The sequence below is a fragment of the Scyliorhinus canicula genome, chromosome 9 (genome assembly GCF_902713615.1).
Source record: "Scyliorhinus canicula chromosome 9, sScyCan1.1, whole genome shotgun sequence".
Classification (NCBI taxonomy): Eukaryota; Metazoa; Chordata; class Chondrichthyes; order Carcharhiniformes; family Scyliorhinidae; genus Scyliorhinus; species Scyliorhinus canicula.
The window spans coordinates 49,841,263-49,867,325 of NC_052154.1; the positions used below are offsets into that span (position 1 = coordinate 49,841,263).

Sequence of the window (26,063 nt, forward strand, 5' to 3'; positions counted from 1 at the left end):
AACAGAGTATGTTGGCATATTTTTTCACTTCCCCATGGCAAAAATCAGTCTTGTAATACATCCTATCTTGCAGCTCACCCGAGGAGAATGAAGATTCACCCTCCAAGGCAAACACATTTGAGTGACAGGCATCCCTCGGAATCAGACTTACATTGTTGTAGTTTGCAGCTGAGCACTAAACCACTGGAGCTATCATCCTGTTTCTGAGTTACTGCATGTCCTAATGAGCACCAGAGGATGCCAGATCCTAGTCAGGAAAGACGGTAGAAGATTCTTCTTCATCTCTTCATTCTCTTCCTGGCTGCCAGCTTGTGCCTTATCCTACGCCATGTCCCACTGACAGTTCATGTCATATCTGACTGTGTTAACTCTACCTAAATCCACCAATCAATAACAAGAATGTCAAAATTGATCAGCTATTTCATTGGAGTACAAGATGATTCTTGACACGTATTCACATCAGATAGTGAACCTACATTACATTTTCATACATCCCACTCAATAGTCCAGAGTTGCATCTCTCTCACAGACATTTCCTCTGAGCCCTTGTTTGTTCACAATCTCACACATACAAAATCCGGGGTTGATCCGATCCTGCTCGGCTTGGATGTTTACAGTTATTTTTGAGCATGACACTATTCTACTTCTCCAAACTTGCTGTGTTAATTACATTCTTGACCTTTCTCACAAAACGTTGTACTGTCAGAATTTGGTCATCAGCTGTGACTGCAGCAGACTGCAAATTATAAATACATCCAGCAACTCCTTATGGAGAGGGGGGGGGGGGGGGGGGGGGGACAGAGAGAGAGAGAGAGAGGGGGGGAGGGAGAGAGAGAGAGAGAGAGAGGCGGAAAGCTGAAAAATGGGCCCGTTGTACATACATTTGTTCCACACTGTGCTGAAACACCCTGCACTCAACTTCACAATTTACAAGTGAAACAGAATCAATTTGTAAAGATATTGTTCAGAATTGAAAGGAGAATACATGCACAGTACAGGTTCCCTTTGTTAGTTTATGCGGATTGAAAGAAACATAAAAGAAGACGGAATATACGGTGATTCTGCTCTTTTCACCATGCCATTGTGTACTCGGGTCTTAAATAATTTGATCCAAATGTCTGGAAATAGAGTTGAGATATTGATCAGCCATGAACTAATATAATGGACGAGCTGTCGGGGTGGGTGAATAACCCAAATCCATTCCTACGTGTCACTTTTGGATTACAATTATCTGCAAATTCTTTTGTAAGAGGTTACATTACTTCTTCATCATTTTACCAGATTGTTGTGTAAAAAAGGAATAAATTAGCATATCAGACAGATAAGGTAGGAATTTGGTGCAGCCCAGATTATAGTACAGGTATATGTCTTAATCATTACAGATCGTAGCTACCTGGTCACTGATGGAACATCCTGGCATTTTTAAAAATTGAGTTAGACAGGATACTTGTGGTTATTTATTCATGCTTTTTGCTGCCCCATTCAAAGTGGAGGGAAGATCACAAGATTATCTTAATTTGTCACTGGTTGAATTGTTCCTCTAAATCAAGCTCATTTTATCCAGTCCCAGTAGATGCGCATATTTTTTTCCACTCGGGGATTATTTTTTCTAATGATAATGTGGTTTCCCCAAAGACTCCGCTGGTTAAGGTAGTAAATGGCTCAGCTAAACGATCACGGAACTCCAGATTTGATCTCGAGGCTGTTGGTTAGCTAGTGTCAATCAGGCTAATGGGACCAACTCTGCAATGGGTTCCAGCGCCCCAAGCTTGGAGAAAAAGGGAAAATGAACAAGCTTGCTGCATCAGCTTTGACAAAAGAAAATCACTCAGACTCGAAACATTAGCTCCGTTCTGTGTCCACAGATGCTGCTCAGACCTGTTGAGATTGTCCAGCAATTTCTGTTTGTGTGTCAGATTCCAGTATCTGCAATAATTTGCTTTTATCTTGCTACTCCTGATTGTATTCCCGCTGGAAAGGTGCATGCAAAGACATGGGGTGAGCAAATTATATGGTCCCTGTGGTGGCACTAACTTCCATAAGAACAGCACGAGAACAATCCAACTCAAAGTTACAATAATTCATATTACGCAGTACTTAACAGCAGCATCAATTTTCAATCAACCCCGACAATTTTGCAAATTAATTATTCCATTCTCCTTTTTTTGGCGAAACTGTAAACAAACACTTTCCCCGGATCACAGAAAATAGCTTTCTTAACACTGCACATCCTCAGCAAATGCTCTTTACAGCTTTGCTATCAGACAATGTTACAAGCATGCAACTGGTGTTTTAGCAGCAACCTATGCATTCTGCTCAAATCAGTGCTCCCCGTAGAGCATTAATCGCGGTATTACTCAAATACAGAATTGTAAACAAAGAGGACAACGCAAACACAGTTCCCACCAAAAATATCAAGACTTTTGAACTTTAGACGAGTAGATGTCCCTGGGCTGTATTGATAGTGACTGCGAATGCATTACTTTATCCCATATAGTATTCAATTAAACTGCTATCTCTGATTAATATTCAATAACCGAATGTCAAATCAGATTTTTATTACAGAATATTGTAGATCGTGATATTTTTGATTCAAAGTCTATGGATATATGACTTAAATGGAAATGAGTTAAAGTTAGTTTAGCAATGCAGATAACATAGATGTTGGTATATAGGTAGACCTTTGATGCCTCAAAAAACCACTCCAAAAACAGGGGTCAACTTAGACGCCGAGTATAAAAGTGAAAGACCAGCGTGGGTGGTCGCCACTTTCAAGAATCATCTGTTTCTGACACTAAGGGCGGAATTCTCCGCAGGGGGCCGAATTCGTGAAGGCCATCGTGAACTCGGCCGAGGTTCACGACGGCCTCGGAGCCCGCTCCCCGCACCTAATTCACCCCCACCCGGGGGGCTAGGAGCGGGCCTCCATCTTTCTCGGCAGCGACCTCGTCGCGCCGAGAATGTGAAGTCATCCGCGCATGCGCGGGTTGCCGGTTCGAACCCGCGCATGTGCGGATGACTTCATCGCGCAGACGGCACGAACCCGCGCACAAGGCAGCTTGATCTTGCCGGGCGGCGGACGGGAAAGAGTGCGTCCATTTTGGACGCTGGCCCGACGATCGGTGGGCACCGATCGCGGGCCTGTCCCCTCCCGAGCACAGTCGTGGTGCTCCCGTGCCAATCGGGCCCCTAGATGACCCAAACGGGCATCTGGCGCCCGTTTCACGAATGCAGCGACCAGGTGTGGTTGCTGCCGTGGTGAAACGGGCATGAAGGGCTGGCCGCGCGGACCATCGGGCTCGGAGAATCGCCGTTTGCCGTGAAAAACGGAGAGCGCCGATTTTTCCGAGCCGGGGGGTTGGGGGGGGGGGGGGGGGGGGAGAATCGCTGGGGGCGCCAGGGGGGCATAAAAAATGTCGGGAGGCCCTCCCACGATTCTCCCACACCACGTGGGGAGTGGAGAATTCCACCCTAAGTGTGGGCATTGCTTGAACTAATAAGCACTAATAAGCACCATCACAACACAACTTGCAATGCCTGCTTGATCCTTTAAGCCCAGTTCTAAAGTAGCGGTAAGTAAAATATGCATTTGTGGGGCAGGATACTGAGGCAACTTACGAATGCAAATATCATGTGCCGTGGCGGACAAGGAGTTGACTTATACATCAAGTATATGCAAATACATGAGTTTTAGGGCAGGAGAAACCAAATCGACTTATGGGGCGGGATTCTCCAGCCACCGTCAAAGGGAATTCCCATCGAAGCCACCCCACACTGCCAGGAAACCCATGGGTAGGAGGTGTACTGCTGATGGGTCCAGAGAATCCCGCTGCTAGCGAACGGCTGGACATTTCCTGCCCAGGTCTACTTATCTGCCGTGATGTACGGTAAGTTGTTCCATTTCTTTAAAAAAGATTCAGTGGAAAGTGATAGGGAAAATGTTCCAAAAAGATGGGGGCAAGTATCAAATATTGTACATAGCAGTGGGGGTGTCACTTGTGTTGAGATAGTGTTCCTGCGGTTTTAGGCCACGAGTCAAGAGGTAACAGACCACTGGAACGTTTGGATCAGTAAACACTGGGGAGGCGTTAAGGGTTGCAGGGTCAATAGATGGGTTTGGAGACACAAGAGAATCTTGGGTTGTGAGAGCACTGGAAGAGAGAGACAGGAGAATGACAGCAGTGGAATAATGGAGGTGGCTTGCAGGAGTAGAGAAAGCACGGTGGTCGGTGTTGGGTGGATGGTGGGAAAGTTACAGATCGCCAGCGAGGGGTAGCACTGGGAGATGACAGCAGTGAGTTGCAAGTAGAAATACCCTAATGCTCAGGGTGACAGCGCCCAATCACAGGTCAGGATACTTAGATTTTTGCCCAGCAGTGACTTGTGGAATTCAATAAATTCACCCTCTTCCAATGCTGCATCCCTTCCCTGTGATCAAGTGGCTTCCCCCCCGCCTGGCCACTGCCAAAAATATTTTTCGCAACCATCACCAGGAACCAGCTTTAAGTATTTTTAAAATCATCCCAGCTAATTTTCAGCTTCAACACTTTGGCAGTAAACTTAGCAAGTCAATTGCCCACCCACTATAAAATCCGCCCAATTTCCGTTTCCATTGATACTCATGGTAGAATGAAGATCAGGCAATGTCTTCCCCATGTGAAATTGAAAATTACCTCAAAGTGTAGATTTTAATGGGGTGGATTTTCTGAGTTTACATCATGAATTAAATTAAAATGGGGCAGCGTATGATTTTAAAACAAACCGAAGCGCTCACAGTATCAGCGTTTTCCTCGGTGCCCAACACAATGCAACATTCATTGCTATGCCATCTTTGTGAACTGTTACCAAAGTGGAAACAACCTCTGGGTTTTAGTGTAAAAACCAATCAGCAACACACACGCAGGCCGGTTAAAATCGGACTAAAATTGTGATGAATGCACTGGATTTGTGCATCCCTACAGATTCAGCAAAATCTAGCTGTGTTTTAAGTCCAATTTGGAAGAAAATATTCTACTAAACTCTTTCCCTTCGGGATTCAAAGAATTCTGATCAAAATATCACCAGGCAACTGTAGCTTTCACTTCGCACAACCTGCTGACCCACTCGCCTTTCAGGAGCAAGTAGATTTGCTCAGCAGGAGCCCCCATAGATTATTTGAATGCTTTGGAATGACCAAACAGGAGGAATTTGGAAAGGTTATGGCCTCTGTGACTATCCACTCTATCCAGAATTGCAAATACGTCTCCGAAGCTGGAAGAGGAGTCCAATGCCTGCAGAGTTGCTGGCTCACAATTGAAAAAGCATCAAATTCATTCCGTGCAAAGAACATACACTATGCAATTCAAAGCTCCCCCTTGGTAGTTAGTTAGTTTGCAGATTACTGAAGATGATGCTGCTCTTAATTTTTAAAAGTACACCGGGCTCTGAAGGTCCTCTGGGAAGATAGAGCTGTAAAATTGTGGAAGTCCTTGAGCCGTTTCAATTCTGTAATGTCAGCACAGAAAGGTGAAGGAATACGACCACCAATATTATATCCACTTGCCCATCTGGGAGCTAGATGAAAGAATTCCATAGCTCTACAGGCAGAACAGTGCCGACTTTTTTTTTCCCCCCCTGCATAGGCTTTGCGTACTGGGGGGTCCTGATAATGTTTCCTGCAAAGAGTAGTGGGAGACAGAAGGGGGTCAGATCAAAAGTCCATTTAAAACTGGAAGGGAGGAAGAACATGTGGTGAATCAGTTTTCCAAGCACATACGGGATTATCCCTGGGGAACAGAATTCAAACAACACCATCTGGATGCTCGTCTCCTGGGAAAAAGGCCTTAGCAGCTGGACATCTGATTGAGAATGCGTCCCCTGTTGGTTGTTAATGGGCCAATGGATATGACCCCGTGCTCCTTGCAGGAAACGGCATCAGGACTCACCCTAATTTTCCTGTGTGACCTGAACTGTGTTATTCTGTACGGTCTCGCGTGTCATTCTGAACTGCAAGGGAGAACGCCAGAAAGTGGAAGGGTGCAGCCGAGCGGGAGTGGGTCATACTTTGAATCGTTCAGGAATTATTTAAAAAATAAAACGGGAAATATTGCCTGCAAATCACAGGCAGCTGCTCACATCAAACTATCAGAGCTTTTAAAATCCTCTATCAGCTGACATCATGTGCTGGCAACAATGAGTCTATTTGAACTGCTGTTACTCAGCTGATCTGATTGTGCAAGTCCAGTATTTCCACAGCAACCTCTCTGAACACAGTATGATGATAGGAGTGCCAGCTTCATTACCACTACCCATTCCCTTCAGTGGGAGATGCTTTCGCCAAAGGACCGCTATTTAAATGGACTTCTGCAGGGAGGACAAAAAGGTTCAATGACACACTGCACACTGTAGAGGAGAACAATGGCAAATCAAATAACCTTTCAAAATTAAACAGCTTGGTTCTTCTTTAAGAGGAGGAAGACGGCATTTGGTAAATACAAAGTATAAAATTCATACTTTAAAAACTGCATGCCTTGGATTCTTTTTAACACTTGAAATGCATTAGAATAATAAAACAAGCAGCTATTGTTGGTAAGGCCCACCCCTGCAGGGGGAGCTTACATTATAGCTGCTTTCATATTGCTGGTATGTCACGTTAGTGCTGCCAGCTCCCAGTGCATGGGGTCTTAGGCAGCCTGCAGCAACCCGAAAGTCACTGCTTCAGATTTTTTTGTGGCCTGTGGGAGGAAAGCGCGAGTTAAAGGAGTGGCCTTGATGAATTCAACAAGTTTATTTTGGGGCTGCCGCCAGAAGCCCAGGGATCCGGGCGCTCGCTGGCACTCGATTCCCTGACACAATAACGCAAACTTGTGTGTGTGTGTCTCTCAAATAAGCAAGATTTGCGAGAAGGCCCATCTGACAATGTGCCTTTCATACAAATAAACAAACGAGACCAGTGCCAGGTCATTTCCATGCTCCAGTTTACAGTCTGATTCTTTCTACTGAATAAACAACCTGAATCAGTGCCAACCTCTAATAAGGCCCATCTCCATGGATCCAATTTACATATCGCCAACAAACAAACTCAACTAATGCCAACCTACATTACCACAAACCCCCTTTGTCATTCTGTCATGTCTGGAAAGATAAGGCCACTTTCCTATGTGATCTGTGGTTTATTGTGTTGTTTTCTCCATTGCTTCGAATGCTTTGAATTACATTTTTGGTTATCAGGATGCATTGCAATGGCACCCCATGTTGGCATACCAACACACAATTTCAACGAGTAGCAAATGCAGGTGAAAGCCCCCCATTTCATTTGATACCAATCTTCAGCTCAGGGTCTTCTGAAGAAGAATTCTACATTAGCCAGGATACACCCCCACCCCCCCCCCCCCCCCCCCCCCCGGCAGGTTTTGCAGTGGCGAAAGCTGCTCACCATTGGCTGCCAGCAGGATCTATTTGCGTTATTTTCCAGCCGCGCCGCCAGGGATCAAGTCACACATGGAGGGGGCGTCGCCTTCGGCAGCACTGGAAGATCCCGCTGACAGGAAGGACTGGAAAATCCTGACCATTATTTCAGACACGCATCAAGCAGACAGAGAGGAGTTTGTGCAAAAATACAGGCAACTAAATGTTTTACGATCTATTTGTTGGAGGGTGAATAAAACCGCACAGTTTCCAACAGCCCAATAAGGATGGGTGCACAGAATGAAGTCCACTCAAACACAGTTAGTTACAGCAACCTACATTTATATAAAGCCCGCAATAAAGCAAAAAGATTGCACGGGTAGTTAGGCATCAGATCCAAGCAGGAAAAAAGGGGGGTTGGTGACTAAAAGTGCAACTGAAGAGGTAAATCTTATGGAAGCTTTTCAAAGTGAAAGTGAGCTCCACAACGTGGGGATTGGATGACTGAAATCTCTGCCACAGAGGATAAAACAAAACAGTGAGCAGCAGACCAGAGCTGAAAGAACAGAGAGCATGAGCAGGGACAGAAAGCTGCAGAATGCTGGAATGGCAGGATGCAGCGAGGCAGGGGAACGGTTTGAAGAGGGCGACGACAAAATTGAGACTGATCTGCAGAGAACAGGAAGCCAGTTGAGTTTGGCTATAATTTTGGTGGTAGATAATTGAGATAGAATGCAGGCAGTAGAGCTCGTGATCAGTTGGACTTTGTGGAACGGAGGCGGGAGGCACTTGTAAATTCAATCCTGGAGCTGACAGAGGCACAAGTGAGATCCAGTAATAACCAGGGTGAGGTAGGGGCAGGGATTGATGTTGTTTTGGAGGTGGCGATTCAGAGTATTGGTAATGTAGTGGATTTGAGGTTTTGAGCTTAGTTCAGGGATGGGTAAACACAAGGGGCACGATCTACCGGCTGCATCCTGCCTGAACGGGGGCGGGACATAGCAGTAGATGGAGAGCGAGGCCTCTTCCAGGATTAACCTGACTCATCATACCTCACGGGATCTAATGGGATCTCATGAGATGTCACAATCTGACAATGGGCGGGATCAGTATTTGATAAATCTGCATAGTCGAGTGAGTAGCTAGTTTCACTCTAATATACAGCTCGCCTGATCTCCCAAGGCATTGGGATCTAACCCCTTCACCTCAGAGACCTTAGGCGAGCTCCGTTTGGTACTGGTCCTCACAAATGGGGACCAGGCTGAACAGCACTTGGGGGAGTGGTCTCCCCGGAGATCGGAGGCCCCTGGATGATTGGCCTCTGGGAAGTGTGGCACCCAGGCACTACTGGTGCCACTGGACACTTTGGTGTAGGAGCATTTTCCACGGTCTGAGTATTGAGCCAGCCTTAACGTGGGATTCCTCCCTCATTGTTAGGCCTTAGTTTAATAAACAAAGCAGACACACAACAACCTTAGATAAAACTACTTTTATTGTCCCAAGCTTGGTTTTGTGTATACGACAGATGGACATGGATAATGCCAAGTTAGATCTGCTGAAAACTGACAATAAAACATCAATTGTATGATTTCCAAAAATCAATAACCCACCCCAGTTGGACTCGATCCAATTCCTGAAGCTGTCATGTTCAAACTATCCAATAAAATTGTGATCAACCCATGATTTAACCGCATCCTCTCCACCCATTGTCCAGCTGGGGACAGGATGTCAGAACTGGCTTCTTCTTTACTTCATGGATTGTTTCAGACAGGATATTGGAACCACTGATACTCAGTCTACTATGTAATCTGCTGACCATATATCTCGTGTGTCTCAAAAACATGGGCAAGTTAGCTAGCCTAAATCCCATCATGCATCATGGCCACTGCTTGTAGCAAGAGCCTACATGATTATCACTGCTATGTCCTAATGGTTTAATGGTTAATAATGATTACTGGGTATACTTTCTATAATTAATCTCAATCCTGAATAAACTAATTTATGTAAAACTACTCTAGTGGCATCCTAGCTAATCAGTTTTAAGAGGTCTCATCACTGGACACCCCCTTCACTTGGCACTGCCAAGGTGTCCAGTGGCACCACCAAACTGGGAGAGGCAGTGCCAGGCTGGCAGTGCCAAGCTATTATTGTGTCCATGCCAGGGATCAGGCCAGGGGATGCCCCACCTGTGTGATGTGGGGTGCGGGGTGGCCCTGTGGACCCTTATTGGCGATTTGGGAGAGTCTGGGAGATCACATTGGGTGGGGGTGGGGGGGGGGGGGGGGGGGGGGGGGGGTATTGAGATTGGGGCGCCATTATAAAATGGCATCTTGATCTCCTCCTGCACTGAGTAGCTCTGGCGAGCAGAGTTCCTCAATGCTGTAAACGGGACTAAGTGCAGCCTCAGCTGGGCGTTCCCTGTTGCGGCACCAGATTGCAACAAAGTCCCATTCAATAGCGTGGTTTTTCTCTGCACCACGAGCACCGGGAAACACCCACTAAACACTCTCGACATGGGACTCTGTTGCAATTTGCGGCCAAGATAATAAACTGTTAGGCTTCCGCAGATATCACGAGAGCATGGTGAGACCAGGGCATTGAATGATAAATAGCTGGTGGTGTGAAACAAACAAGATTCCTTCAATCTTTCCAATATTGAATTGCAAGTAATTCTGCTTAATCCATGTCTTGATGCTGTACGACTGTCTGGCAGTAACAAATGCAGTATCAATGGGGTAGTAATGAAAAGGCAGAGCTAGGTACTATTGTCATGCATTTGAAATCTGACCCATGCTTATTATTGAAGGACAACGTATTGATGAGGGATAGAAAAATTGTGCTGGTAGGCGATTAAGTTAAGATGCAGACAGTAGAGCTTTGGGTAAGTTAAACTTTATGAAGCTGGGACTGGGGAGGATCAATGTGCGAGGCATTAGAAAAATTAGTCCTGGAGCTGACAACTGCATGCAAGACCTGAATAATATCCAGACTTGAGCTGACAGGTGGCAAGTAACATTCAGGCCATATACATGCCAGGCAAGAATAATAAATCTAATATTCCCCCTTGACATTCAATGGCATTATCTTTGCTGAATCCCATCCTCAAGGTTACAATTGACCAGAAACTGAACTGGGCCAGCCACAGAAATATTGTGCCTATAAGAACAGGTCAGCGAGTACGCGAGGAACTTACTTCCTGAATCTCAAAGCCTGTCTGCAAGGCACACCTTAGGAGTGTGGTGAAATACTCTCCCCCTGATTGGATGACAGCAGCTCCAACAACACTCAAGAATCCCATTGTACTCTCTGCTGGAGGCATCCTGACCTGAAGAAACCAAGGGCATCTTTCACCAGTACCATAACAGGAAATATGCACGGAAGAAAGGGCGATCAATCATACTTAAAAGATGAAAAGCAGAAATAAAACAATTAATCAAACGATAAAGTTAATGTGAAAATAAAGTAAGAGAAGAAAATTTGATGAGAGGTGATGACGTCTCCTTGTATTATAGCGAACCGAGTTGATATGTATACTGTATGGTTCTGAAAATCAGACCACTTCAACGGAGCTGACTGCTCGTGCACTGCATAATTGTGTACATTACTCCAAGTAGATTTGGAACAGGATCAGAATTGTTCAGGATCATCCACACTCGCAGCCAGCAAAAATATAGCATTGCATGTTTGAAGTCTGATTACATATAAATGGAAGGTTTTACAAGCAATCTGGAATGGCTGTGAGCACAAACAATCTGGAATGATAGCAGCGTGATGGTCCTCCTGTTGAGCATTTGGATGGGGTGTGAGTATCACTGCAATGACGGCAGTATGATAACCCCCACTGAGTATTTGGAATGAATTGTGAATGGCTTTTATGTCTCTCTTTGCCTTTTCTTTCAAGCAGATGGTAATGCAGGGAACCCCAGCTACTCAACGCTTTATAAATTAACATGGATGCAGTGGAATAAAATTAAATAAAACGGAATCTGATATACTCGATATTTACTGGCGATATTGTATCGTTTTGCAATCTACTGCTTATTTAAAGAAGTTAAACTCTTGGCTTGCTGTGTTTTGGCAAAATCCTCGATGTTTTACTTTACTGGAGATGGCATTAAATGAAAGTACACTCAACAGTTTCAAATCTGGTGGCAGTCAAACACAGGCTGCATCACCAAAGGATGTCAAGTGATAGAGGCAAGCTTCATAACCTCCTGGATCACCACACATCGCCATGATTCAACAACCATAACTGCATGTGCATTGTGCCTTTAACATCGAAAAACAACCCAAGGTGCTTATCCAAAGTGACAATGCCACAATGAGCTATGGCAGGAAAGGCAAAAAGATTAACCTAAGTGGACTGATTTAAAGCTTGATTTAAAGGGAAAAAGGAAGGAATTTCTGGGTGCAGAGACTAGACAGCTGAAGGCTGCTGAAGATCCAATGAAGGAATCAAATAAACCGTGAGTTCTCAAAGGCCAGGGGACTTAAAGGCAAGGCCGTGAAGGAATTTAAAAACCAGGATAACAATTGTAAATTTGAAATGTTGAGGGATCTGGAACAGGGTCTGGAGGTGACTAGAGATTAAGGTTTCAGATGAAAACTGACTGAGGTAAGTGTGAAGGCAGATGATGGTATAGAAGTGGAAGTAGGCCTTTGCGATAAGAATGTATACGGGGTCAGAGCAGCTCAGGATCAAAAAGTGCACCAAGATTGCAAACAGTCTGGCCCAGCACGAGGCAGTGGCCTCCTTCGGAAGGCAATTGTATCGGTGGCAAAGTGCTTGACTAGTATGAACTACTGATAGCCGCTTTGGCCTTCCTAATGTTTGAATGGAGGAAACTGCAGCTCGCTAGGGATGGCACGGAGGCATTGTGGTTAGTACTGCTGCCTCACAGCGCCAGGGACCAGAGTTCAATTTCGGCCTTGGGTGACTGTGCGAATTTTGCATGTTCTCCCCATGTCTTCGTAGATTTCCTCCGGGTGCTCCAGTTTCCTCCCACAGTCCAAAGATGTGCGGATTAGGTGGATTGGCCATGCTAACTTGCCCTACATATCCAAAGATGTGCAGGTTACATGGGGTTACGGAGATAGGGATGGATCGTGGGCCTAGGTAGGGTGCATTGTCAGAGGTTCGGTGCAGACTCGGTGGGGTGAATAGCTTCCTTCCGGGATTCTATAGTTTTATGGGTGTCAGAAAAGCAGTCTGACAACACAGAGCCATACAGAGTCTATAAGAGAACTAAATATCATCAGCATTCCAGTGGAAATTATGTAATGTCTTCAAATAGAGAACTATATTTCAAAGTATTTAGTGCATCTCGCAGCCCGCTTTAAAACCACACTTTTGAATGCCTTATTAATATTTTAAAGAAATTGCATGGTCCAAGTTTTACACATCAACTTTCTCATCATTGTTGAGATATATCTCTCAATCCTGTACATCACAAAAGAGGCCACCTGTTTTGAAGAATAATTATTACTACCGTCGAACTATCGTTTATTCTTGATGTGAGTTTTGGTACTTTGAAACAAAAATGTCCTTTCTTCCAAACATCTTAGCAACCAATCTCCACACAAAGTTCCCTTCAGAATATCAGTGATTTCAGGAATCAATATATTAGTGTGGGGCGGGGGGGGGGGGGGGGGGGGGGGGGGGATTCTTGGAACTTAGAACATGGTAAATTTGCTTTAATATTAAGATTCCAAAGCACAGGCTTGACTGAGAGTGAAAATTAAATAAGATTGTTTTAATAAGACATGTCTTGTCACAGCTTCTAAAGCAGTGGCATAAAATAGCAGCTCTCATCTTGCTTCACAACCAGGTTGTGGCTTAATTCTTTCTCAGGATTTTGAAAGCAAGCAGACTCTTATCCAAAACTGCAGGCACTCCCAGTTGAGACTCTGGCCCAGAGATAGCAATGTATTTGCCTGGTGTTACGATTGCTGCATAGTTTTGTTTTGGCAATATCAGAATTTTTAGTAGCTAGACTATTATGGGCTCCACAGCTGTTGCCAAGTGTTACGTACTATATTTGAATAGCGGAAATACAGCTACATCTGTTACAAAGCTTTGCAAGTGAATTCTGACCTTTTAAGTGGTCCGGGGTTAAGGTTTACCTGGACTTGTGGCGAAGTCATGATCGGGCCAGCTGCTCTGGACCCCAGCATCAATATCAGAAAATGTATTGTCCCAAAGAACTCGGACAAGGTGGAAAAATACATCCACAGCTCTTTATCCAGTGCTTCCAAAATAGGAAATACTTTACAACGTCAAAAGGATTGTATTTCCCCTCTCCTGCTTCCCCAAAATCTTCGACCACTGGGTCCGCGCAGAGTCTAACCTTAACACTCAAAGTTCAAACCCATCTCCAGAGCAGGAGCATGGGAGGTAAAGTAGTACATGCTCAATTGATGCAGTATACAATCCCCAGGACACCACCCAAAATTATCAGCACAGGCAGTAGACCAGCTGGCTTCAACCAAACTAACATGCACTCTCTCATGTCCAGCTGCCAAACCTGAACCAGATCCACTATTGCCAACTCTCTGCAACCCTGGCTCAAAGAGAACAGCAGCCTCCCACGCTAACATGACCAGTGCTGGCATCTAAGGGTGGCCACCTCCTGTCACTTGGTCGATGCCTCCACTGATCACTGCAAATTGGCTCAAACACAGCAGCAAGATCACCAATAATGCCGGAAACTAGATTTAGTTACTTGACTCCCTGCAGCTGAAGATGACCCCGCCTTCCTTGATCCGACAGAACCCTAGAAATCAAAGAACAATGTACAGAAATCCACAGCATTCTCAATGAACAACCATGCCAACAAACCTTCTGCATCATGGCACTCCTCTTGTAAGTACAGTGCAATTAAAAAGTCCATAAAATACACTGAACAGTTTAGCCCAACAATTACCCAATTTTATCTGCTTCGTTCAGCTGTACCCGCTCATTGTACCGAATGTTTAACCAGCACTAATCAAAACAAGCGCAGTCACACCCACCTCACTCCCAAACATATTATTATTATACTGGGATGGTAGCGGTGGGAACCTTCACAACATTTAAGTAGTATTTAGATGAGCTCTTAAAATGCCGTAGCATAAAAGGCTACGGGCCAAGTGCTGGGAAACTGAGGTGAGAGTAGATAGGTGTTTGATGGCGTGCGCAGACACTTTGGGCCTCTTCCGGGCTGTAAAAACGCGATGATTCTATCAGCACATGCATACTCCCTGAGGTGTTAGTTCATATTGTGTGCCCAAGCCTGTGCAGTAGGGTTTGAAGCCACAACCTATTTCAGAGCATGGTGCTGAGGTAGCTGAAAGTACTTCTACGAAGGTGAAGCAAAGGGAAGAGAATGTACTAGATTCAGAGGAAATGAGGGTTGAAGAAGGTACGGGAAGAGCAGCCATGGCTCTGGGGTGACTTGGTTTTTTAGGTACGGTTACAATCTGGGTTTTGACGTCACTGTGGGGCACCAGGTAGATTAACAAGTGGCCTGGGCCTTGTGACATTGCAGGGATAGGAAGGAAAACCATTGTTAGAGATGCTCTGGATTTGATTCGATGGATAAGATTGAAACCAAGCAAAACTCCATCCATCTGGTCAATAGATGATGTAAGCGACCATGTCAAAGGCGGAAGCAATAGGGAGAAGGGAAGATGATCCACAATCACTACTAATGTCATGCATGTTGAGGAGGTTTGGATTTTTCAGCATGAATTTATCACCTGTGAAAGAAACAGTTTGGTTCAATAAAGGATGGAACACAGAACATTTAGGACTTGGCTGTTCATGACAGCAATCTAGGAAACGTTGACCAAATTCAAAAATTATTATTGCTTTGGACTGGAGGCTAACTGAGGCAATGTAATTCTGTAAAAGTAAGGCCTATATAATCATTGAAAGTCTGTGGGATATTTCTCGCGACATCGGAAGCTGTCACATCAGCTTGTTTGAACCATGGGAAAGGTAAAGAGAAAGCAACAGCAGATTGTTTTTTCCACTTTGTATGGTATAAAAGCAAACATCCTAAAGTGAAAAGAGGACAGTCATGGGAATAGACTGGAAGGTACAGCAATGAGGATGTAAATAAAGAACCAACAATCAAAGAGCAACAAAGAACAAAGAAATGTACAGCACAGGAACTTGCCCTTCGGCCCTCCGAGCCTGCGCCGACCATGCTGCCTGTCTAAAATAACATCTTCTATATTTCCGGGGTCCGTATCCTTCTATTCCCATCCTATTCATGCCGAAGGGCAAGTTCCTGTGCTGTACATTTCTTTGTTCTTTGTTGCTCTTTGATTGTTGGTTCTTTATTTACATCCTCATTGCTGTACCTTCCAGTCTATTCCCATGACTGTCACTGTCTGTGTGGAGTCTGCACGTCCTCCCCCTGTGTGCGTGGGTTTCCTCCGGGTGCTCCGGTTTCCTCCCACAGTCCAAAGATGTGCGGGTTAGGTGGATTGGCCATGCTAAATTGCCCGTAGTGTCCTAATAAAAGTAAGGTTAAGGGGGGGGTTGTTGGGTTATGGGTATAGGGTGGATACGTGGGTTTGAGTAGGGTGATCATGGCTCGGCACAACATTGAGGGCCGAAGGGCCTGTTCTGTGCTGTACTGTTCTATGTTCTATGTTCTATTCATGGATTTGTCATGATGCCCCCCAAAGTAGAAGAGTTCGAAGCTGTAATCTGATTTAAGCATTCATACTTTTCTATCTGTAAACTTTGTGTGTTCCATTGTCATAAAACTGATTACTGGAAGAATTTCAAACCTTGCCTGATCTTGCTTCTGAGGACCGTTGAAAGTAAAGAGGATTGAAAGAAAACCCCACAATTGTCGTTGGATGGGAATGACTTCAATATTGTGTGTGGGCTGGGTACGGAAACACAATTGAAGGGATCCAAATAGGATTGCTATGGGAAGAGATGAGCATGGATCTGAAAGGTGGCAAAAAATTTCAAGAACTCTGGAGAGGAAATTAAGTCAGAGATGGCCCCATAGTTATTGAGGGCAGAGGGGATGAGAGTGCATTTTCCCGAGATGTGGATTGATGATGGCAATTTTAAAAAGGGTGCTGGAAAAGTGGGAACCTCTTACAAGATCCATTGACATGGGAAAGGGGGAATAAAGGGAATTTGGGGTGGTCAACAGATGAGTGGGAGTGGATTCAGCGGAACAAGATAAACTTGGAAAATACATTGAGGTGGAGGAATGAATAATCAGTGAAGAAACTAGTGAGTGGCCAACAGATAGGACTTAGGCTTGGGGATGTTTGGCATGGTGAGCAAGCAGAATTGGGGGAAGCAGCAGAGAGTTGAATGAATGGCCTCCATCTTAGTTACATAGTAATTCACCATCTCATCCCACGGGTCAGGATTAAACCTGGTACCATAAGTCTAATTAAAAAACAAACAAGATCCTTCCAATACCTATACCTTGTAATTAGGTCAGTGGGATTCTATTCATCCTAATTTCAGGAATCAAAACTACAATTTTCATGAAGTTGAAGACATTTTTGTCCAATTAACTGACAGATCACAATAAAGAGTGACATGATCTCACCTGGACTGTTAGTGATAAACTTGTAGGTCATGTGGGCCAGTGGCATAACAGTAAACATACAGTTATCTCCATTAGTCTCAATGAAGTCATGCCTTGTTATTGCAGTTGGATCAATGTGATGTTCTCGAAAAGGTCTTATAAATGCCTGTACACAAGCAAAAAGAAAAAAACATCAGAATGCTTGGCTTTTGCTGCATATATTACAAGTGCATCAACCAAAGTAGGACATATACATTTGAAATAAATCTAAATCGATTGTTCCAATGATAGGCTGCTTTGCAGGAAAGGGAAATTGATGATCACAAGGACAACTTATTTTTGGAAGTTTTTGTGAATATGTTGAAAATTAGGGTAACATGAAATACAATATATATTTTTTTTATTTATAAATTTACAGTACCCAATTCTTTTTTCTATTTAAGGGGAAATTTAGCATGTCCAATTCACCTACCCTGCACACCATTTTGTTTTGTGGAGGTGAGACCCACACAGACATGGACAGTGACCCGGGGCTGGGATCGAACCCAGGTCCTCTGCGCCGTGAGGTAGCAGTGCTAACCACTGCGACACCATGCCGCCCCTATGAAATGCGATATTTTACAGTTAGGTACGCGACACCTCTGGGCAACAACATGTTCGGAGAAGCTCGACCGAACACTCCCGACCATCCAGCATTATACTTCTACTTGACACACAGTCTGTGCTCAGTAAATGTTGCGCGATTCATCATGACTTGGCTAACCTTGTCCACACCAAAGTTTCCTGGGTCAATTTAATTGAAATGCTTGTGGAAGAGTCAGATGCTAGGAACATTCTGTGGTGAACGTATTGCACTAACCATTCACCACTGTATTACATTGTATCACGCTGTTGCCCATGTGGGCTCCACCTATGGACCATTGTACGATATTACACACAATGTATCATGTTGGTGCCCTTGTGGGCTCTACCCCTGGCTCCGCCCCCTTGAGGGGAGGTATAAAGAGCAGCAGCCCTGTAGGCGGCTCTCACTAGCAGAGCAGTCGCAGGCAGGCACTGTTCTAGTCGATTAAAGCCACAGTCTACATCTACTCTCTGTTTCGTGTGAATTGATGGTCGCATCACATTCCAAATTCCGAACTTGCTTTCCGGGAATGTGCTTCTGCAGAATGTGAAGGCCTGCAGCAGCTAAAAGAGCTGGTACACTCAGAAACAGACAGGCAAAGCAGCAACAAAGGCTTTGAAGAGTAGTCTGTGGCTGTGTACAGGGCCAGGTCTGTCGCTGCAGCTGTGGAAACATTAGTGAAGGAAGTGAAGCAAAGGAAGCTCTGTGCAAGACTTTAATGGAGAGCAGCAGAGGGAAATGGAAGGAAGGGGAAAGGCCTTGCCATCAATTCTCCGGAGCAAGGACAATTCTCGTTTCATCTCCACCAATCACCAAGCCATATTCTTTCATTTCTACTCTTACATACATTCACTCCACTAAAAACCTCACTTGCTATGCAGCTGCATGTCGCATCACTCTTATCACCGCACACATTATGGGCTGCTCACTGACAGATTGGAATAAAAGAAACCTCTTATTTTTTGCAATATTCTTTCAAGGGCAAGATAAGCACATAAAAATAATGTAAGAAGTCTTACAACACCAGGTTAAAGTCCAGCAAGTTTGTTTCAAATCACTAGCTTTCGGAGCACTGCTCCTTCCTCAGGTGAATTTGAGGATTCGCCTGAGGAAGGAGCAGTGCTCTGAAAGCTCGTGTTTGAAACAAACATGTTGGACTTTAACCTGGTGTTGTAAAACTTCTTACTGTGCTCACCCCAGTCCAACGTCGGCATCACCACATCATAAAAATAAAAGTAGCAGGTGGACACCCAAACCATGCACTCTAACCTACTATGAGGACTGTGGCTATGGGTCTTCCGAACCTGATGTATTACTACTGGGCGGCGAATGTGGAGAAGGTGCGGAGCTGAGTCAGACAGTTTGATTCCCAGTGAGTCAGGTAATAATAGCTTCATTGAGAATTTGGAGGCAGTTTCACCAACACTTCGGGTTGGGGGCAGGGTCAAGGGAAATACCTATTCGGGGGAACCACGGATTTGAGACAGGGAGGTGGGATGGAAAATTTAGGAAATAGGAGGAGAAGGGGATTAAGACACTGAAAGATTTGTTTCTTAGGGGTCGGTTTGCGGGATTGAAGGAGCTGGAAGCGAAGTATGGGTTGGAGCAGAGAGAAATGTTTAGATACATGCAGGCTCGAGATTTTGCCAGAAAGGAGATGCAGAACTTCCCGGAGGAGCCGGCCTCCACATTGCTGGCGACAGGGAGACTGGAGAAGGGGGTCGTGCCAGCGGTTTACGGAGCTATTTTGAAAGAGGAGAAGGCACCACTGGAAGGGATCAAAGCAAAGTGGGAGAAAGAGTTGGGAGAGAATATAGAGGAGCGGGTCTGGTGTGAGGTGCTCCGGAGAGTGAATGCCTCCACCTCGTGCGCGAGGTTGGGGCTGATACAGCTGAAGCTGGTGTACAGGGCACACCTCACGAAGGCAAGCATGAGCCGATTCTTTGAAGGAGTAGAAGATATGTGTGAACGTTGCGAGTGGGAGGGGCCGCTAATCACGTCCATATGTTTTGGTCCTGTCCAAAACTAGAGAATTACTGGAAGGAGGTTTAGGGTAATTTCTAAAGTGGTGCACGTGAAACTGGACCTGGGCCCCCGGGGAGGCCATAGTCGGGTTGTCGGACCAGCCAGGGTTTGGAGACGGGTGCAGAGGCAGATCTTGTAGCCTTCGCCTCGTTGATCGCCCGAAGGCGGATGCTGATGGGTTGGAGAGCAACCTCTCCACCCTGTGCCCTGGCGTGGCGGGGAACCTGTTGGAATTCTTGACTCTTGAGAAGGTTAAGTTTGAATTGAGGCGAAGGATGGAGGGGTTCTACAATTCATGGGCATTATTCATTATGCACTTTCAAGAACTAGATAACATTAAACATTAGTTGGGGGGAGGGGGGCGGCGTGTGTTAATGGTGGCTATGGGTGATTCCTTTTTGTCAATTGTTTATGTGAACATGAGGGCAAATGTTTGGGATTTGGTGGGAGGATGGGATCGTTATTATTGATATGGGGATTGACATATTTGTTACTGATTATTGTTTATTGTTGGTGGATGTAAATTTGGGATAAAATGTGAAAAAGAGGGAGAATAAAGAAATTTTTTTTTTCTTTTTTAAAAGACCCAGAGCAGACAGTGCCCTGAAGATGACTGATTAAGAGTTCACCAACTACTTGTGTTGGGATCGCACTCCACTGCACCCTAGCCTCCCTGCTGTTTTCCAATGGCTGTGACTATCAGGACAAACTGCACCCACCCGTGGGATTATGTTTCCTGTCATTTGCAATTCAGCTACACAATTTGCATTTATATAGCACCTATAACATAGCAAAATGTTCCAAGGCATTTAACAAGAGGATTATTAGACAAAAGTTGACACAGAACCAAAGAAAGTCATGTCTTGTCAAAGAGGTAAGTTGATGAGGCCTACTGAAGCAAGCTGAAAAGAGGTGCAGACCATAAGCACCAGCATCGATCTGTTGGCACATCTGGGACGGAATTCTCCGCAGGGGGCCGAATTCATGACGCCCGTTGTGAACTCAGCCAAGGTTCACAACGGCCTCGGAGCCCGCTCCCCGCACCTAATTCACCCCCATCCAGGGGATAGGAGCGGGCCTCCGTCTTTCTCAGCAGCGACCTCGTCACGCCGAGAATGTGAAGTCATCCGCGCATGCGCGGGTTGCCGGTTCCAACCCGCGCATGCACGGATGACTTCATCGCTCAGACGGCACAAACACGCGCATGCGCAGTGGCTGTCTTTCTCCTCAGCCGCCCGGTAAGACGTGGCGGGTTGATCTTGCCGGGCGGCGGAGGGGAAAGAGTGCGTCCGTTTTGGACGCTGGCCCGACGATCGGTGGGCATCGATCGCGGGCCTGTCCCCTCCCGAGCACAGTCGTGGTGCTCCCGTCCCAATCGGGCCCCTAGATGCCCCAAACGGGCATCTGGCGCCCCTTTCACGAATGCAGCGACCAGGTGTGTTTTTCTGCTGTCGTGAAACGGGCGTGAAGGGCCGGCCGCTCGGCCCATCGGGCTCGGAGAATCGCCGTTCGCCGTGAAAAACGGAGAGCAGTGATTTTTCCGAGCTGTGTAGGGTGGGGGGGGGGGTGAGAGAATCGCTGGGGGCGCCGTGGGAGGCCCTCCCACGATTCTCCCACGCCACGTGGGGAGCGGAGAATTCCGCCCCTGGTTTCTTTCTTGCTATTAACTTCTATTTTTCGGACAGAGAGGTGGAGAGTGATGTGTTGGGTATGCTGGGTCTGTGAGGACTGCATTTACCAGAGCAGTGAGAGAGACAGGCTACCAACACTTGTAGAAGTACAACTCTATTTTATTGAACTATGAGCTGTTAAACATACTTGCTCTGTGGGTCGACACTATGTTAGGTTGACTGGAGACCTGAGGCTAACCTGACCAGACTATACTGCTAGCACATGGTGGATGTTCGTGTTACTGATTACGGACTCTGGCTGTCTCAGAGGCTGCATCCCAAATGAACGGGAAAACTAGTGCCCTCTGGGTTTATAGTGGCCGTGTTCTGTCTGGTGATTGGCTGCTGTGTTCTGTGTGTTGATTGGTCTTTCAGTGTGTCAGTCAGTGGGGGGGGGGGGGGGGGGGGGGATTTCAAAATGAGTTCCATCACTGACCAGCAGTAAATATAGCCCAACAAGTACAGGGTGAATAAGGCATGGTGAACAATGGCATATGGACAATGTAGTGCTGTTTAAGCCTAAGTTTATACACATTGGAAGGTGAGAACCTAGCCAGAAGAATATTGGAACAGTTGAGTCTAAATGTAATAAAATCATGGATGAGGATTTCAGCAGTAGATGGGCAGAGATGATAATATGGGTGGTCTTGGTCTCAGAGAGTTTATGGGATCAAAAAATTAGCTCAGGGTCACAAGTGTTTGTGAACAGTGTGGTTCAACCGGAGGCAACAGTGGAGAGAAGCCATTGCAGGGATTCCCTGGTTGTGACTGGATAGGCAAGAGTGAAGCCGGGGAAGGGTAGTCTCACTCAACTAGCCAACAGAGGAAATTTTTTAAAAAGACAGCATGGCCCAAGACTGCAGACAGGTTGAGAAGGATAAGTTGAACAGTGCACTCAGTCACATGGGATGTCGTTGGTGGATTTGTCAATGGCTGTTTCAGTGAGTGCAGAGATAAAAATCCGGTTAAGAGAGGTTCAAACGTGGAACTTCAAAAATATGGGCATGGATTTGGGAGGTGTTAACAAGGATGTGGGAGAAATGGGAAGTTGCAATTTTGAAACTGGATGACAGGTAGCTCCGACTTCTAGTATTTTGAGATCGGCAGGACGTGTTGCAGGACACAATTGAAGGATTTGGGTGGCATAGACACAAATCTCCTTAACAAGATGAGAAGTTGTGTCCATTTTTCTAAGTCACACCATCCCAACATAGACGAAGAACAAAAGCATTCCCAGCACTGACGTCTGGAAAACAACACTTTATCAATGTGGAGAGTCTGTCCACAACTGGCGTTAGACTAACTGATCTACATTCACCCAGCTTTATGCTTTTCTCCCTTAAACAAATCTTGGTTGTTCTTCCATTCTCTTCATTTAGTGTAGAATGAGATTGTCTTTCACTTGGTATCCATTGATATTCTTGGGTGTTATTGTTGTATCCTTCTCTTGGACAATAGCATGAATTAGTGGAATGATTTGCAAGCTGATTAACAAGCTGAGGCCACAATAAGAGCAGTCCTCCCACAATTGTAACCATTGTTCTCCTGACCAATCGGGAGATTAGTTCTACAAGGCAGACCTGACTTTACAGGCGGGAAAGCTACCCATCAGCCAAACGTTTGCTTCTATTATTATTAATCTAACTGCTCTCATTGCCAACCTAAATTGCCAAATGTGCTGAATTGTTTCAGTTCTTCTCTGCTGGAACACCATTTCATGTCTTTAGCCAAATTCAAACCACTGCCTTTTTGATGGGCACTGATTCCATGTAAGGCAGGTAAGTAAAATTTTAACAAGTAATCAGGGAGGATATACATTGTTAGCCTTTATCTCAATTAGAATTAACTGGAGCGCTTCTTCATGTATTTTCATGAATTGATGAATCTCTTAAATTCTTAGATGAGCCAAAAGTGAATCCTAATCTTACATTTGAACGTAGAGGGGGGCAGGTGGTGAGGAGGAGGAGAGAGTTTGTTTTCAGGCACTCCAAAACATTAAATGCTGAGACTGGCAAATATGACTCTGCCACCATTGAAAATATCTGCCTCTAACTTCCTGGAGCTAAGTGAGCACTCTCCCACAAGCAGCAAATTTTAAATTAAAATGTAAGCCACTCCAATTACTTCCTACGGGCTTGCAGAATGTACAACAGTGTGCTGACTGATTTGGGCGATTAAAATAATTCGCAATCCTGCTCACAGACATGATTTGCTGTCTCGAAATTTATCATAGAACATACAGTGCAGAAGGAGGCCATTCGGCCCATTGAGTCTGCACTGACCCACTTAAGCCCTCACTTCCACCCTATCCCCGTAACCCAATAACCCCTCCTAATCTTTTTGGACACTAAGGGCAAGTTAGCATGGCCAATTCACCTAACCTGCACATTTTTGGATTATGGAGGAAACCGGAGCACCCGGAGGAAACCCACGCAGACATGGGGAGAGCATGCAGACTCTGCACAGACAGTGACACAGTGAGGAATCGTACCTGGGACCCTGGCGCTGTGAAGCCACAGTGCTATCCACTGCGCTACCATGCTGCAAATTATGGTGCATCATTTGCTCACAGGATTGAGCCCAGAAGGAACTGCAGCATTGTGTGTGCATTGAGTAATCTGTATTAGTGGCCGATCTAAATATCGAGTGAAAATGTTACGGACAGGAGAGGGGTTAATTTAAACAGCACTAATCTCTCACCACTTGTCCGCAAACAGAAAAGTGTTTTTGATTTGCTTCCCCCTTTAGAAGTGATGGTATTTCCCAACTTGGTTTTTGGGATGAACCAATTTCTATTAATAACCCCACAGCAAACTCGAGCTAGGATGAACTCAAAGGGTTAGTTTATTTGCACATATTCAAAATGCAAAAGGAGGGTTGCAACATTGCAACATTTTCTGGTGGCATTGATTTTGTGCGATAAAACAGGCAGGCATAGCTGAATCGGTCTTATAAACGCTGGTACAGACTTTTCAGCAGAAGCAATGTAGTTGAGTCCAGGTGTCCAAACTGGGCCAGAGCTTCCCGTCTGCAATGCGGCCAGTTAGATGGTAAAATGGCAGACTGACTTTGGCGTTCCACAAGCTGGAGGTCCATGTCACATGGCTCCCACCTCTCCACGCTGACTTTGACAAGGGATGTGTATCGCTGGTCTGGGGCCTCAAGACTGTGGAGTGTTTCAACCATGAAGAATTGAAAGGAAGCTTGCGGGGCCCTTTGACTTAGCAAACGAGTCGACTCCAGTTGGCCAGTCTGGAATATGAAATGCAGGATTGCCTTTGTGTAGCTCTCTTTGATTTTGTTTCTTCAGAGATAACGAGGTGCGAGTTTCTCTGTTACTGCCAGTTAGCTCCTTTAGTTCCAAAGGCAATCCTGCCTTTTTAGGCCTGTATCTAGGTTTAAATTTTGAGAGATAGCAACGAGCATATATATTTATCTTATAATAAGAATATACAGGATGAAATCTTAGTCTCTCACAAAAGTATTGCATCTTTACTGAAAGCACGAGTGAAAATTGGATGCACATTGTGCTTGTTGTTGTACAGGAACTCTTGTACCAGATTCCTCACTGCTACAGATACAAGGCTCAGGCAGTGACTTCTCAAATGGTGGTGACGAGATTGAACAGAAACAAGGGATCAGGAGGCATATCAATGAAGATAACAAATGATGAATGGAGAAGAGGGAGTAAACAACTTGGTGAAGTACAAAGGTCATGTGGTACTCCTGTGCATAAACAGTTCTGGTCACCTTCTCCCTCACCTTCCTGCTTGGAAATGGAGCATCTCCCTCTTGCAGCAATTCTATTTTAATGCACATATTTACTTTTTAAATGTCACTATGACAAAGAGGTGGCATTCTCCAAGGAAGTTTTGAGCCAGCCCCTTAAGAAAATACAGAAGATAAAAAATGATCGAGGAGTGCACACAGGACAAACTAAAAGCATACATACCTGGCAGGGGGAAATCAATGATCAGAAACATTGATCTCCCAGGACTCTGATCATCCTTCCCTCTACTTATGTGAGAGCGCCGATTTCTGTAGGTTTCATTTCTTTTATCGGAGGGTTTCAGTGGAGGTTTCTTGACCTCTTGCTCTTTGGTGTTGGAAACTGTTAGTTGATTGTTTGTTCTCCTTTAAGGGAGTTTAGTGCTAACAGAGTGAAGTTTGAAAGTTGATGGCTACAATCAATCGAGACCCAAACCAGGGGGTGCGTAACACTGTTAGGGTGGCTGTGAAAGACAGCAAAGGAGGTACACCCATTGACCGTGCATTCTTCATGAAGAGAATTCTTCTTAATGCCTGTGGATTTGAAGCTGTGGGACTTCCCCAGCACTGGAAACCTTGATGTGACCTTCAGGAATTCCGCTGCCTGTATCAATTTCCTGGAAGTGTTTGAGGAGAAGAGAGACCTGCCACATCTGAGAATCCTCAGAGCAGAGCATGTCTTTATTCTACCGCCTCAATGGGATTGTGTGGTGACCATGCACCTCACAGCCCCGATGTCCCGTTGTAGATCTGCTCACCTGCCTCACCAGATAATGCCGACAAGGTTGGCAACTACCCCGAGGTCAAGGAAGCCTTCAGAGTCTGGACCAGAAAATGCCAGGTCAAGGTGACACTCAAGACTGATGGTAAGGGAGTAAACCTCCACCTTCCCTCCAGCTTCACAATCAGAGAAGGCTGTGGCCATGTCATCGACGCTGGGCAGCCCAGGTTGGCCGCTCCTGTGTTGGCCATGTGCCGATCAACTGCTGCGCTCTCATCTGCAGGATTTGCAAGCAGGAAGGACATCAGGTAAAGGAC

General features: G+C 45.4%; 1 protein-coding gene across 2 annotated transcripts in view; it reads right to left on the reverse strand.

Annotated features, from left to right (window-relative positions):
• The window catches only part of LOC119971305 (plasmanylethanolamine desaturase-like), a 166,007-nt gene that overhangs the window by 8,475 nt on the left and 131,469 nt on the right, over positions 1–26,063 (reverse strand). For both annotated transcript variants that reach the window (XM_038806672.1, XM_038806671.1), the window contains one exon: positions 16,959–17,103. In XM_038806672.1, coding sequence (XP_038662600.1) covers positions 16,959–17,103 — 145 coding nt within the window. The remainder of the gene's footprint in view (positions 1–16,958; positions 17,104–26,063) is intronic.